Below are 15,219 nucleotides of genomic sequence, written 5' to 3'. Positions count from 1 at the left end.
TGTGAATTAGTGTGAAGGTCCAAAATGAGAGCTGTATACAGTAAACTGCTAAATGTTCTTTTTAGCTTAGAAACTGACACATTTATAGAATTTTGTTTACAATAGCACTGTTACTGAAGTAAGCATTTACTTCAAGAAGGTCAGTCTTTATATTTTCTTGACCAAAGTTAGAAAGGCTATGCATAACTGTTCTCCCACGCTAGCATTTAAACAAATTCCCATAAGAATACTCTTAAAAACTCCTCCAATATGAAAAATCAAAATTAATCAGTGTTTATGTTGCAATATAGATTTTAAAATTACCGTCAAAGATAAAAAAAGAAAGTGCTTTCAGCCTTTGGGACTAAAAACACCTAATTTTTAATTTATTATCATATAATGCCATTAAAGTACTAATTCCACACAGCTAATAGATGCTCATGATGTATCTCTTGTGTTTACATTAGAACAGAGAGTGTTTCAAAAACTAGTTTAGTCTGACAAAGTAAGATATTTGTAAAAAAATTAATATGGTTAAATGGAAGAAAGTCCAAATATTTCTCTGTGTGTGAAAGGCTTCCTGCTGATATGAGCTTTTCTCTTGCAATTTTGAAAAATAGATGCAAGCCTCTTAGTTTGAATGATCGTAGCCATGTACTAGTTGGTCTTTTGCTGACAGGTGGAAGGGATATGTTAACAGTAGATGCCACAGCATTGGAAACACTGTGGAATGAACACAGTCATCTTCAGCTCTACAAAGCTAAATATACTAATTTTTCATCTTAACCATGCCTCCATCTGCTTTTAATATAATGGTATTTAAAAAGCATCTGTGTAAATTAGGGATTAATACTAACACTATAAAATTTTAAAAGTTTTAATAGTTCTAGATTGAAAGTTATCTGTTGAAGCATGAAGAAAATATGTTTAAACTATAGACGATTTGCATTATTCTGGCTTAGAGGTAAGATCATGTCAAGTAAATCACCTGCCCAGAAGCTCTTGGCAAATCACTCATAAGGACTATCTAAATTCTGTGTGTTTCTTTATATGGCTGTCATCTGTAAAAATGAGGATTAGTTTTGGGTCTTCAGATTTTCTTGGATATTGATAGGTCAATACTTAGTTGTGTTACTTCAGTTGCTTCATGATTGTTATGTGCTGGTAAAATGTAAAAATGCTTCAGAATACTATGGAACACATTACTGAACAAAATCCATGGCAAATGCAGTTTATGTGCAGTTCTTTTTTCCAGGTGCATGCTAAACACTGTGGATGGTCCTTCTGACACTGTAGAGGACTATCTCTGTGATCCTGAAGAGATGCCGCTTGGTGCTAGAAAATGCACGTTACCTTGTCCTGAGGACTGTGTTATGTCTGAATGGGGATCATGGTCTCGATGTTCTTTGGTAAGAAGTAACTGAAGTGTAACATATATAGTTTTAGGAGGATACTTTATAAATGTATACATGACATATTGTGCAAAGATGCTGAATTGAGCAGGGTTACATGTGTAAATATTTATCTTTATTGTCAACTTTAGGGTGGTTGATAGTTGCAAATAAAGTGTGCCGGTATTTTTTGTTAATTGAAATTGTTCCATAACACAAAATATAATGTCCCCAGTGGTCATTCTTCAGTGTGGGATGGGTTCTGTGTGGTGGAATAGCTTTGGCAGTGGCTTGTGAGTCTGTCTTTGAGTATAGCTGTGTGCCTCTCCATAGCAGTTCAGTCACTGTACTAAAGATGTCACTATCCTGGAACAAGCAAAGTCTGTAAATCAAGACTGAGCACAGAAGGATAATTTTGGGGTTTTCCTCTCCCCTTCCTCTAAGCAATTTCTAAAAGAAATCTCAAAAAACCCAAATCAAACATTAAAAAGTGTTTCAGGACCTCTGAGTGTTTGGGCTCTGGTGCACTACATTACACAGCATTTGAAAAGTGAGCATTTCAATATCCAGTTTATGAGTGAAATAATTCCAAGGCACTAGTACTGAAACATGAAGAGTTATGAAAGTATCGAGGTGTTACCAAGTTAAGAGGAAATTTCACCTTGTGTGGTACCAAGGTGAAAGAGCAGATTAAATTCTCTCTGAAATAACAAACAAATGGTTTATCTTATACAACAGCATGAGCCCATTATGTTACATTTGTGTTTTGTGAAGGGATTACTTGAAAGGTTGTTGTAATGTTGCATGAAAAGGTATCAAGGCACCAAAATATCAGAGCTGTTTCCAATCTCCCTTTCAAGCCATGCAATGGAAGTAGCGTCCGCGAAAGGTCAGCTGAATCTCTGAGACAACCAGATGATGGAAAGTCTTGTCCTGCTGCCACAGAGACGGAAGTCTGCACTTTGAACAAAAACTGCTACCACTATGACTACAATGTGACAGGTATTTGTGGTGTTATGCTCTAGTGACAGCCTGGGACTATGGCTTACTTCCATTCACCTTACAGGACAGATTTTTCAGCTTTCTGGTTCTTATCCAGAGGGAGATGTGGAGCTTGTTCTGAAAACTGATTCAGGCTATTTGATCCAAATGAAATATTGCTGGAGGCTTTACAACTTGGGTGAAGTGTGAGTTCTCCAGGAAATTTATTTCTCCTACCATTTTGTGATTTGCTCAAAAGCCATGCACACAAAACCAAATATAAACTTTTTAGGAAGGCATCACGGCACTGACCATTTGCAGTAAAAGTTGCTTTTTCCAGAAATGTGTGGCAGCTGGGCTTCATAGGCCTTTGGATGTGTAGAAGTTGCTTTTAAGGATTATTTTAGACCATGAGAATTAGATGGGAGATTGGATCATTCTGAGTTTTATCTAAAATACCTGCTACGCTAATGAATTCCTTATTTCCAGACTGGAGCACATGTCAGCTCAGCGAGAAGGCTGTCTGTGGTAATGGTATCAAAACACGGATGCTCGATTGTGTTCGCAGTGATGGCAAATCAGTTGACCTGAAGTACTGTGAAGAGGTGAGTGGGTACCTGTGAGTAAGCTCCCTTCTAATGGTGCTAATTAATGCTGAGCCAACCGAGCAATCCAGCGTTAAGCCATCTTCACCAGATGTTTTGAAACTCTATTCACGGATTGTTAAGTACTTCTGAAATGAACTGTGCCATCAACGGTGATTTTTATACAATTTCCTTCGGTTACTTTTAAGTGCCTCCATGAATGTATGCTAATTATTGTGTCCTGAAGGAAATGACTTAGAAACAATAATTAATAAAGTAGAATAAAGATAATAAATCTTAATCAGAACACTAATCATCTTTCTAATTTGATACAATTTCTGCATGGAGCCTTGGACAGCTGCCAGTATCAATCATTTACTTAATGTGTTGGAAAACATTTCTCACATGCCATTCTGCAGCTGGGCTGAATGCTAACTTCTTGTATCCAGCTGTGCAATGCAAAAGATACTCAAGCTAGTGTGAAAAAATGTGCAGCATGAATGTAATATTAAATAGGAGCATATATGGAGAACTAATTAGCAGTCAGGAGCCCTTAAATTTTGAAAGAGCCGTTTTGGAAATGTTCAAACTAATTTCAAATTCAGCAGCACTGGTTTTCTGACATTTTGTGTGTTGCTCTTAATGTTTTTAATTGCATGGAGATAATGTGAAGGAAAATGGGAAGACAACACAAGTGCTACATTAAGGGTAATCATACATGCTTTTCTGATGGGAAATAACTGAACTTGTTTCAGCTGCCATTCCCCCACCATCTTGACATCAGAAACAAAATCACTTGCAATAGGGGACTAAGGTGAAGTGATCTCCACAGCAGCTTTGGTACCAACACCTTTTCTGTTAGACCCTCCTTGGCTAGTATCTGCTCTTCAGGACATGCCCCTAGCAGAGTTTCATCAGAAGTGGAGGGAGTCAGGAAACTCATCACTTACTTTGGAGTATAGCTTTGTAACAGTGTAGCTGACCTTCTTGGGCTTCTCCAACCCCCTCTAACATCTCAGATTCCTGAATCTGTAAGTTCTTATCAAATGCAGGAGGTTTCAGCTGAGTCTGTGTTTTGCCAATTATTAGGCCTTGCATAAAGGACACAGCCAGCATAAAGATGAACCAATAACCAAATTGTATTTGATACAAAAGGTTTAGTGCATGTGTGAGCGCTAAGGGTACAGACAAATCAGCCAGATTATACATAAGTGACATCAATCCCACTGACCCCAACAATGACACCACACAACCAACAATGGGTGGAATAAATGATGACATGCAGTCTCCCATAGAAGGGACAGGAGACAATCGAGTCAACAAACCAAATACATAAGACCAAGGAAGCCACATACTGGATCTCTACACAGCCCACATTTACAAAAGCCAGACCTGACTGGAGCCCAGTCCCAGGGAGGCAGGAGGTCCTTCCCCAACAGGAAACTCTGCAAAGTGCATCCACCTCACAGACAGACACTGCCCCTTCCTGCAAGTGGTCCCAGCTTTTATCCCTCAGTGGGACACCTGACCTTTGTTTACTGAACGCAGACACCTGGGGCTCACTTACCCAATGGCTCTCCCTGCCAGGCCGGCCGCACCCTGGAGGGAAGCCTAAAGGCAAACTCATCCCCCCTTTGTGAAGGGCTGTGGGAATCACCCATATGTCAACCTTAATTTGGGGCTTGGGGTTAAAAACTCAGCATTTCAGTCTGGTACCCTGCTTTTATGCCATGTTCCTCCTTCACACGTAGCTCTTGGGTTTATAATCAAATCTAATAATTTTATCATTTATGTCTCAGGAAAAAACTTAGGATCTGGCTAACTACCAGGAAGTTTCTGTGAAGTTAATAGGGGAATGTATTAATGCGTTATGTTAATGTTTTAAGGCATTAAAAGAAAAAAAAAAAATCGGTCTTTTGGCAAGAGACTGCAATATTGATTAATTTATACCAAGACATGACATAAAATATCCATCCACATGAATATTTCAGTAGAAAAAAATATGTTTTATTAGATTTTAAGGGGATATACATTTCTTTTACCATAAACCCAAGAAATTATTCCTGTTGTTAACCAAAGATTTTGAGCAACATTTAGAACAAATGATTACTGTTCACACTGAAATCTCATTGCAGAAAAGCTCTGGAGATTTCCTGCATTTAAGAAATGAAAGTTTATTACTCAGAGAAATATTAAGGGCAGCAAGATAATATCTCAAAAATTAATTGCTGTAATTGACTGGCCAACAGACATCACTGCAGTGGGGTCCTGGCTTTATCAGCAGCCACTGTGATACAGTCTTATTTGCCCTTTTGATTATAGATTGTATCTCATAGAGAGATAAATCTTCATGTAGAAAGCTCCAATCCACTCCCCGGTCATACTGTTAAGACTATTTGTTGAATTATGGATGTGTAAGCAGTGGTACAACAAGGTCAAAGGCTGATCCAATAACTGTGAGGAGTAAAACCTGTTAACTGATTAACAAGAAAGCCAAGCTGTTCAGATCTAACCAGACCCTTCACTCTGAAGATGTGAAAGCCAACTCTGTTACCTTCCAGGTCATGAGAGGAGAATATTCAAGAAATTATCAAAATGTGAATACATACTATGTCCCTCTCACTAATCTAATCACATGATCCTTCAGGGTGGGATTTTTTGCTGTGTTTTTTGTATTGTAAGGGCAGTGCAGAAGGATTAGGTGAAGTTCAAAATAAGGTGCATGTGGTTAGAAAAGTAGATGATAAGAGAAAGATGAAATAATTTCATATTGTCTTAGCTAATGGAAGTTCCCCTGGGCTATCATAAAACTTTATACTGGATGTGTAAATAAAACAAAAGTTTTGTTTCATTTATTTGTAGATACATTTACAGAATTATGATTCTTACTATATACAAAGAAGAGAGATCAGTTAAATGTATTTTGATCCCTAAGAAATGAAGAAGCCTGATTGCAACGTCTGAGTTCCTATATAATATGTGGTTCAAGAAACTAATAAAAGCCATATACAAAAAGCCCCCAACTTCACATTGTCTTTTGACTATCACCATCTCCAGCTATGAGCATCAGCATAGCTAAATACAAACATTTTTTCCAAGCCCCTGTGCTCTGGTTTCCTGATGCGTTCATATGATCTTGTGCATTTCAGTCAATCAGCTAAAGAAGCTAGCCAGTCATCCTGATTACTGCCAGGATAAATCAGTTTCTAGAGCTTATTTCCAAGTCCTTGTTATGTTAACATAGTTCCCTTCAAACTCTCAAGGTACAGTAAAACTGGATTACTTGGTCTCTAACTCTACAAAATTAGCACATCACAAGAATTCAGCTTGTCTTTTCCTTGAGTCTGTGAAAATCAGATCACCTAAAGCCAGCTGGCCCTGGTCATATTCATATTTATCATCTCATTTTTATTCATTTACCTTCAATTAAAGATCAGAAAAGCCTAGAAACCAGCAGTTTTGTCTGCACTAGAAAGCAAACTTTTCTGGTTTAATGGCAGATAGTCTGCTTGTCAAATTACATGATTAACCCCCAGCAGAGGTTAATCTGCAGTGCCAAACGTTCCTATAAACAAATACAGATACTTATTGTGGATCACAGGGTTTATAGAGCATGCCGGTTGGGCAGCCCACTGTCCTTGGCATGTGCAACCAGAAGTACAGGGTGCTCAGCAGTAGCTCTCAGTGTAGCTCCTCTGGTACTTGCCATTCCAAAATCAGAAACCACAACTCATCCAGAACAGAGGCTCTTTCAGGGAAGGGAGCTACTGAACACTTTTCCAAATGTTTTCTTAGCTCTTCAAGGTGAATTGTCGTTCACCAATTGAAGGAAAGAGAGAGATGAGAAAAGAATATGTGATTCATATCAAATTACAGCCTGACAATTGTTCCCCAAATCTATTTCAGCTGCACTTCAGTATCTAAGGCATGCAAATGGCAGATCACTGTGGGTAATCTGGCCTTCAACTTTCGCCTCTTCACCTTTAATATCTCTCTTGGGCTTTTCCTTTTCTAGATGCCAAAGTCAAGCTGAGAAGGCCAGTCTTGAAAGAGAGCAGTTTTGTTTCCGTAATTAGCAGGAATCAATTCAGCACACTTTAAAGCCTTTGCTCAGAAGATTTGACCCAACTATGGACTTTAAAGACAGTTCTCTAGTTTCCTAATTATCCAAACTTCAGATTATCCAAAGGTTTCAGGTCTTGTCCGTGTGCAATTGCTGGATAATCAAGGTTATGCTGTACCACAGAGAAAAGCCAAGAACTCATTCTTTGATATATAAAACAGAACAGAGGTCTAAAACCTCATTTGTCTCAATAAATGGTATTGCAAATGCAAATTTAAGTCTTGGTGAATCTATCAGGTTGAGACATTTCCAGTACTTGTGGTGGCTTCTTTATGGAGGACATGCTAATGTTGTGCCTAATTATTGCTCTATGCTTGCATTTAGTAGGAAATAGTGGGTTTATTTCCTTTTTAAAGTCTTAACTGCCGGTTTTATGTCATTAACCTTTCCAGTTGTTAAAATTAATAAGTTTTGAAATGTCTAGTTTGCTTTTTTAATTTTTTTTTTTTTTTTAACTATGTGGGGATTTTATCTACTTAAAAGATATCCACAAACTCCTGTGATTCTGACAGGCCTCAGTGATGATCAAGGTCCACTGGAGAGGGTCAATGAAGATGACAGTCTTTTATGCTGGGAAACTGCAGATCTGTTCATATTGGAAGGATTCATTTTCTTTTGTGTTTTATATCATACACACTATAATCAACTTATCCTTTTAATTCATTCTGAAGTTGGGCAGGCTGCAGGGATAATTATTGTCATGCTAGTATTTTTGCTATCAGTTGTATTGCATCTTGTGTAATATATTCTCATGTGTGTTAGTGAGAATATCTCTTTTCTTCCTTGGATGGGGAAAATCTGGAGCATAGGAGTTTATAAGAACATAGAAATGGCTTTACAGGATCAGACCAAAGGACCATGTAGCCACTGTGCCATCCATCTTCCAGCATGGCCACAAAACTCTTCCTTCCCTGTGGAAGTTCCATCATTTGTTAGTGCTAGGCTGACTCCTGCCCAGAGAAGAGCTCAGTACAGAATGTATTTCTGGGAAAACAAGTGTCTGGCTATTTTCTATGTCCCCTTCTCTCATACTTCTCCAGCATTTGCAGCTTTTACTTTAGGGATGTTAGAGTGTTCAGCTTTTTGCAAAGCTTTTCAGAAAAACATGCAAACACCTCAATTTAAACCTGCTACTTTATTTTTTTTTATTATTATGATGATGAATTCCTTGTTTTGAGCGTTACACTTGTCTGATCAATTTGATCTTCAGCTCCTTCTTCCGTTGCTAAACCTCGAAAACTGGCTCTCTCAAAAGATATTTAATCTGTATTTTTTTAGAACAAATCATTGTCAATGTCATGACAATATTTTTGCATACAGAGAATGCATAACATAATATATATAATAAACTTACACACCATGTTAGGAAAAAAAACAAGAAAGAAGCATAAGCAGATGCCCAAGAAAGAGTAAGGAGGACAGATATACAGAAATTTCCATCTACTCTTCTTGCAGCCTCCACTTGTTTTCAGCTCTTGGATTGCATTTGCTCAAGGTGTGTTTAGACCTTCAGATTTTTTCATTAACTTGTTCAGTTTCTCTTGATCCTCCTGCAAATTTTTAGTATCTGCAACATCTTCTGACAAATAAACTGACTATCCAATGCATGTTCATCCTTCTTTTGTTAGTTTTGAACCTGGCTCCTAGCATCACTTGAATTCATCTGTTAATAGCTGTTGATAGTTCAGTATTTTTACACTCCTATTTCAAAATACTTTATTGATACTTCATAAATTACTTTGTCCTTTAAGTGTTGTATACAGTAATACTGTAGAGATGAAGCCCTCCATTTATAGGCTCTAATTTAGAAAATAATTGATTAAAATAGAATTTAAGCATATATTTAAAAACCAGTATATGCATTAGGAATGTCTTGAAGTGAGATTTTTAAACATCCTACTTGCTTTACTTTTTATTTAGTAATGACTTCATACTTTGCTTAAAGTTTTAGTTGTCTCAGATACACTGTGTCCAAATGCATACCGTGCACCAGTGACACAGACCAGGCCTTACCTGCTGACTATTGAATATTTTCTTTTAGCTTGGTTTGGAGAAGACATGGCAAATGAATACAACCTGCATGGTGGAATGTCCTGTGAACTGTCAGCTCTCTGACTGGTCCCCTTGGTCTGAGTGCTCTCAAACATGTGGCCTTACAGGTCAGTAGGTACCTTTGGCATGTTTTAAAGACTGAGCTTTTTTCTTTCTTTCTTTCTTTCTTTCTTTCTTTCTTTCTTTCTTTCTTTCTTTCTTTCTTTCTTTCTTTCTTTCTTTCTTTTTTCTTTTTTTAATAAAAGCAATAATATATCTTTTTGCAGAAGTACAAAATGTAGCTAGCTAGGGAGAGTGATGGGGATCTAAATCTCAAAGGAAAAGCTGTGGATATTGTCTATCTGGATTTTCTAAATGCATCTGACACAGTATCCCATAGAATTCTCATAGAAAAACTGGCTGCTCATGGCCTGGATGAGAGAACGCTCTGCTGGGTCAAGCACTGGCTGGCTGGATGGTCCCAGAGGGTGGTGGTCAATGGAGCTAAATCCAGCTGGCAGTCACCACTGGTGTTCCTCAGGGCTGTGTCAGGGCCATTTCTGCTCAACATCTTTATTGATGATCTTGATAAGGACATAGAGTGTATCATCAGTAAGTTCACAGATGACACCAAGTTAAGCAGGAATGTCAATCTGCATGAGGATAGGGAGGCTCTACAGAGAGACCTGGATAGATTGGATTGGTGGGCCAGCGTCAGCGGGATGAGCTTCAACAAGGCCAAGTTCCAGGTCCTGCACTTGGGCCACAACAACCCCCTGCATGGCTACAGGCCTGGGGAGGTGTGGCTGGAGAGCTGTCTGGAAGAGAAGGATCTGGGGGCTCTAATTGACAAGCAGCTGAACACGAGCCAGCAGTGTGCCCGGGTGGCCAAGAAAGCCAACAGCATCGTGGCTTGTACTAGAAATAGTGTGGCCAGCAGAAGTAGGGAGGTGATGGTCCCCCTGTGCTCTGCACTGGTGAGGCCACACCTGGAGTGTTGTGTCCCGTTTTGGGCACCTCAATACAGGAGAGATATCGAGGTGCTGGAGCGAGTGCAGAGGAGGGCAACGAAGCTGGTGAAGGGCCTGGAGAACAGATCCTGTGAGGAGTGATTGAAGGAGCTGGGACTGTTCAGTTTGAGGAGGAAAAGGCTGAGGGGAGACCTCATCACTCTACAGCTCCCTGAAAGGACATTGTAGAGAGGCTGGTGCTGGTCTCTTCTCACAGGTGATTAGTGACAGAACAAGGGGGAATGGCTTTAAACTCCAACAGGGGAGGTTTAGACTGGGCATTAGGAAAAAATTTTCACAAGAAGAGTGGTCAGACAGTGGAATAGGCTGCCCAGGGAGGTGGTGGAGTCACATCCCTGGGTGTGTTTAAGGGTCGTTTGGATGAGATGTTGGGGGATATGGGGTAGGGGAGAACTTTGTAGAGTAGGGCTGATGGTTGGATTTGATGATCCCAAGGGTCTTTGTCAACCTGAATGATTCTGTGATTCTGTAAATCATCTAATTCATGGAAATAATATGCTTCAGTAAGACTGTACTCACTGAAGATAATGAGAATTTGGCCCAGAATAATTTCTGATTCTGGGAACAAAACAACATATGAAGAATGATATATAGAGACAAAACCAAATACTGATGTGAATATTTATTTTTCAGCTGGTGTGGGAGAAGAAGAGGAGGAAGGGATTTCCTCTTAAATTTTGTTAGTGGTGAATTTAGAACAGCTAAACTTGAAGAAAAGCACAGTGATTAAAACCAAAAAATTACGCAGTGCAGAATTACATATTTTTTAAAATAGAACAAGGGAAAAGGGACAAGTTACTTTCACTGTCATCCCATTAATTTTTTTTTTCCAAAATGTTGCTAACCCCTAAGTTTTTTAAATCAAACCTGTGTCAACGAATGGATATCAAAGGCACATTCTAATGAGAGGAACTCATGTTATTTTTTTGCACTGATACGTCTCAGAATAAGGACCTAAAAGTAAGGTAAAGTAAGGTAAGCCAGGCAAGTAAGGTATAGAGACTACTGAAAGAGAAGGGTGGAAGCCCATCTATGAAGCCTCTTCATTCTGTAATCATGTCTGGAATATGTCACTACAGATATTGGATGGTTAGCAGTGTATGGAATCCAATTTCAACTGCTGGGCTCAGAGTAAAAGGATATTGCATCTTTTTGTGTTCCTCGGGGAGCATACCACAGGGAAAATGTCTAGGCAAAAATGTGTGAAAGGTCTGGCTACCTCAGGATTCCAAGAGAAAGACCTATGGATTTTTTTAATGGTACCAGTTAATAATTTGATACTTCAGTGTCTAATAATGTAATAATGTTTCAGTTCTTTGAGCTTCTCTCAAAGCACAACTTCTACATTCAAATAACCTACAATTCTACCTGCAAAAGAGTCCCTATAGAGTGAGAACTGAACTCACAGCTGTATTGAAGGCTTAAATTTGTTGCCAGATTTTCTTTTACAAGCTTCTGTTTATATACAAGACCTGAACAATTGACCTGATATTTTTCTGAATGAGAATTATTGCTGCTATGCTTTTACAAAATGTGAATTTCACTATCTGAAATCCCTCTGCTTTCAGAGTATAGAATTTATTTGTAGAAGTGAAAAAATTTATTTTAAACAGTAATGTAAAGCAGCTTTCAAATTTTCAGTATTTTTAACAGGTGACGGCAACCTCACATGTAAACCTTGAAGCTGTAATTTTCCTGTTAGGCAGAAAGTTGGGAGTGAGTGCTGTTTTTCAATAAGTAGTAGCCATCTAATAAACCTAGTGACCACAAAGCTGAACCACTTTTGTGCACCCATGCAAATGCCCATAAAGTTGAGGAAGAATTATGTATGTAAGAATTCTGCTTGTTGCAGTTTGTTGGTTTTTTTTTTTTCTCCCGTACTTTCAAGAAAATCTTTTTTCTCCTGCGATATCTCAGTTGGAGCAGCTGTGAATCCAAGAATGATGAGGCTTCACTTGGCAAACACCTTTCTAGCTAGCTGCAGTCAACACAGCTGTCTGAAAGATTTATATAGTTCTGCTGCTGCATTGTGGCTTGTGTAGCTTGCTCTCGGCAAAAGATTCATGTCATGATCATTAGGGTGTTCAATTCTAAATGCATCTGATTGAAATTTGGAATTCAAGATGAATTGTTTTGGCCAGGTAACACAGGTGTTATGTAGGTAAATCTTAGTTTATTATAAGCCTCGGTATACAAATTTAAATATACACATCTTATTTCAGACTTAGTTCATATATTTATCTATATAGAGATTAAAATATAACAGCTGCACTGGTTTTGTGAAAGCCTTTGAGAGGTGCCAACTCTAGATCAGCCACTTTGCCACTACTTTTGGAACACAAAAATTTTTTTGGTTATATCACATGACCTCTCTGTAATGAAGCATAATGGTCTAGTGTCCACTGCAAGATGAAAGAAGAAAGAGTTGGCAAAAGGATAAAAATGTCTTCCTTTTCCTGTTTATATAAGTATTTGAAATAGAACCTGTATCTTAATAATGCTGGGTAAGTGTGCTGCTCATGGTTGAAGAGAAGATTAATGTTGGATAAGCCTCTTGTATTTTCTTTGGGCCTGAGTGAAGAATCCTCCATCTCCTGCAAAATCTGCATGTCACATTATCCAGACAGACAGTGAGGGAAGTTTGCAAGCTGTTCCTGGTTGCTGGAATCAGATGACATGGGATACATGATTCTGGATTAACTCGGGGTCTCTTCTAGTGGCAGACTCCAGAAGAGGAGACAGAATCTCCACTGAAGTGCCACAAACATATTGTCATGTTCAGAAAGAATATTTTTCCCCAGGCTTCTGAACTAGAAAATTACTACTTTTCTTGCCGTTACAGGAGCAATATGAAATCCTAATCAGACATCCTCCTGCACTTCTTGCAGTACAAACAAATGATAGAATATAAAGTGTCTGACTTGGAAAATATAAATTCATATAACAGACAAGAGCCAACAGATCTGCTTTACAATCTAATTTATCATATGTGGAAGAAATTACTTTATTCAAACATAACACTTTTTACCAAAATAGAACCCTCTTGAGGAATAAATCAGTCTAACTACGTTGTTGTTAGTTATATTGCTGTTTCTTATTTCAGGAAAAATGATCAGAAGGAGGACCGTAAATCAGCCATTTCAGGGTGATGGGAGGCCTTGTCCATCTCAGATGGAGCAATTCAAACCCTGTCCAGTAAAACCTTGTTATCGATGGCAATACGGCCAGTGGTCTGCATGCAAAGTAGAGGTAAAAGCCATATAGGACTTTGAAGGTATGGAGCTTGTATATCTAGGCATATTTGTGATATGCTCAGATACCTGCTTCATAACACTGTAAACAATTTTCTTCTCTTATACAAAAACTAAAGATTTATTCTTAAAGTTCATACTTGTCAACAGATAAAACAATGTCTTACAGATAAATAAAGTATAAATGTACTTTAAGAAACAGTGGCAGCAGCCAGCAGAATTTTTGGTTGGGTTTGTTTTTTGGGTTTTGGTGGTTTTTTGATTGATTGGTTTGTTTGTTTGTTTCAGAAGTAAAGAACAATGTCCTGTCCACATCCTGTCCCATCCCCGTCCCCCTGTCCCCCAGTGGAATGAATAAGTAGTTAAGCAAAAAATAAGAGAAAACGGGGTGTCATGTAGCTCAGATCTAGTCTTCTGGCACTTTGTTCAGCCCAGCATCCACGTGCATTCTTCTTCCCCAGGATGCTCAATGTGGAGAGGGAACACGAGCGAGGAACATTTCCTGTGTGGTTTTTGATGGATCCATTGAAGATGTTGGCAAAGTAGTAGATGAGGAATTCTGTGGAGAAATAGAGCCTGTTATAGATGGTAATAAGAAGATGATACTTGAGGAAACCTGCACTGTCCCTTGTCCAGGTAAAAAAGCTACTCAAATAAATGTTGCATTTCGAGATTTGTTGGGTATCATTATAGTTATCAGCACCTAGCATTAGCCACAGGCAGTTAAATATTTTTCACATGCTTTACTGATTGAATTAATCCATCAAATGTCCAACAGTTACTTTCCATACTGGATTCATGACAATAAATCTATTAGAAAAAAATACCATGTTTTAAATTTTATAAAATACATCTCAGTCACAGATTGTACCTTATAAGAATACATTTTTTCACAAAATCTTTTGAAATGAAACCTGTATTTAACTCTATAAGAAAGAGTGTTGGCTTATAACTAAATATTTGCTTTTAAGTGCTTAGATCACCTAACAATTTTATTAATACTTTTAACAGTAGCTACAAACTTGATGCCTTTTATAGGTGTGTAAGGAAGCTACGCTAGGGAGTCTTTTTTTTTTTTTTTTTATTAAAGGGGCTATTCCAACTGAAACTAATACTTTAATCTCTGAGAAAATCTGAGTGTTATTAGATGTTTAACTTGCTGGGTGTAACATGTGCTATCATTGCCTTTGTAGACTGAATCCAAAGGAGCTGTTATAAAATATCAGGTCCATGACCCTCATACTGAGAAGGGTTAAGAGCCCTTAAGAGCTGTTAATTTCCAGGAAAACCCCTCCAGTTAATTTCAAACACTTATTTTAGAATTTGAAGTAAATTGCTGTTGTTCAGTAGAGCCATTAGTGATGCATCTTCAGAAATAGTGATTAACTCCTTCAGTTCTAATGTAGCTATTGTTCCATACCAGTATTCTGGTTTTGTTCTCTTGCGACTCTCCTCTGTCTCAGAATTTTTTACAGTTCATTTCAGGCTGGACTGAAGGTAAAGTTGCCTCAATAAATAGAAAATAATCAAAACCAGAGAGGCTTCCATCACTTTTTGTGCATGGCGTTCCAATTGCATGATTTTCACGTATTTTTTAAATGAAAATTGGAAGAACAAAAAGCTTGTAATTATGTTTTCTTATTATTATTTATATATAAAAAACGCCAACTGCTTACTGCTTGCTTTTAAGATTTTGCTGAGCAGGAACCTGTTCTTCAGCAATCTCACATTTAGCCAGCAAGAATAACGGCCCTGTGGGGATGTACTAATGATACACTCCAACTAATGTTTCAAAAAATCACTACTTGTTTTCCTATTATGTATACATCGTTCTTCAATTATTAATTT

The 15,219-nt window shown here is 38.1% G+C and overlaps 1 protein-coding gene across 4 annotated transcripts in view; it reads left to right on the top strand.

The window, feature by feature from the left end:
- The window catches only part of THSD7A (thrombospondin type 1 domain containing 7A), a 301,960-nt gene that overhangs the window by 272,081 nt on the left and 14,660 nt on the right, over positions 1 to 15,219 (top strand). For all 4 annotated transcript variants that reach the window (XM_074900347.1, XM_074900346.1, XM_074900343.1 and 1 more), the window contains exons 19-24: positions 1,235 to 1,388; positions 2,231 to 2,372; positions 2,841 to 2,956; positions 9,100 to 9,217; positions 13,224 to 13,369; positions 13,833 to 14,007. In XM_074900347.1, the coding sequence (XP_074756448.1) occupies positions 1,235 to 1,388; positions 2,231 to 2,372; positions 2,841 to 2,956; positions 9,100 to 9,217; positions 13,224 to 13,369; positions 13,833 to 14,007 (851 nt within the window). The remainder of the gene's footprint in view (positions 1 to 1,234; positions 1,389 to 2,230; positions 2,373 to 2,840; positions 2,957 to 9,099; positions 9,218 to 13,223; positions 13,370 to 13,832; positions 14,008 to 15,219) is intronic.

Source organism: Athene noctua, chromosome 2 (genome assembly GCF_965140245.1).
Source record: "Athene noctua chromosome 2, bAthNoc1.hap1.1, whole genome shotgun sequence".
NCBI lineage: Eukaryota > Metazoa > Chordata > Aves > Strigiformes > Strigidae > Athene > Athene noctua.
The sequence above is the reverse complement of the archived record's forward strand: the minus strand, read 5'-3'. Positions and strand labels throughout refer to the sequence as shown.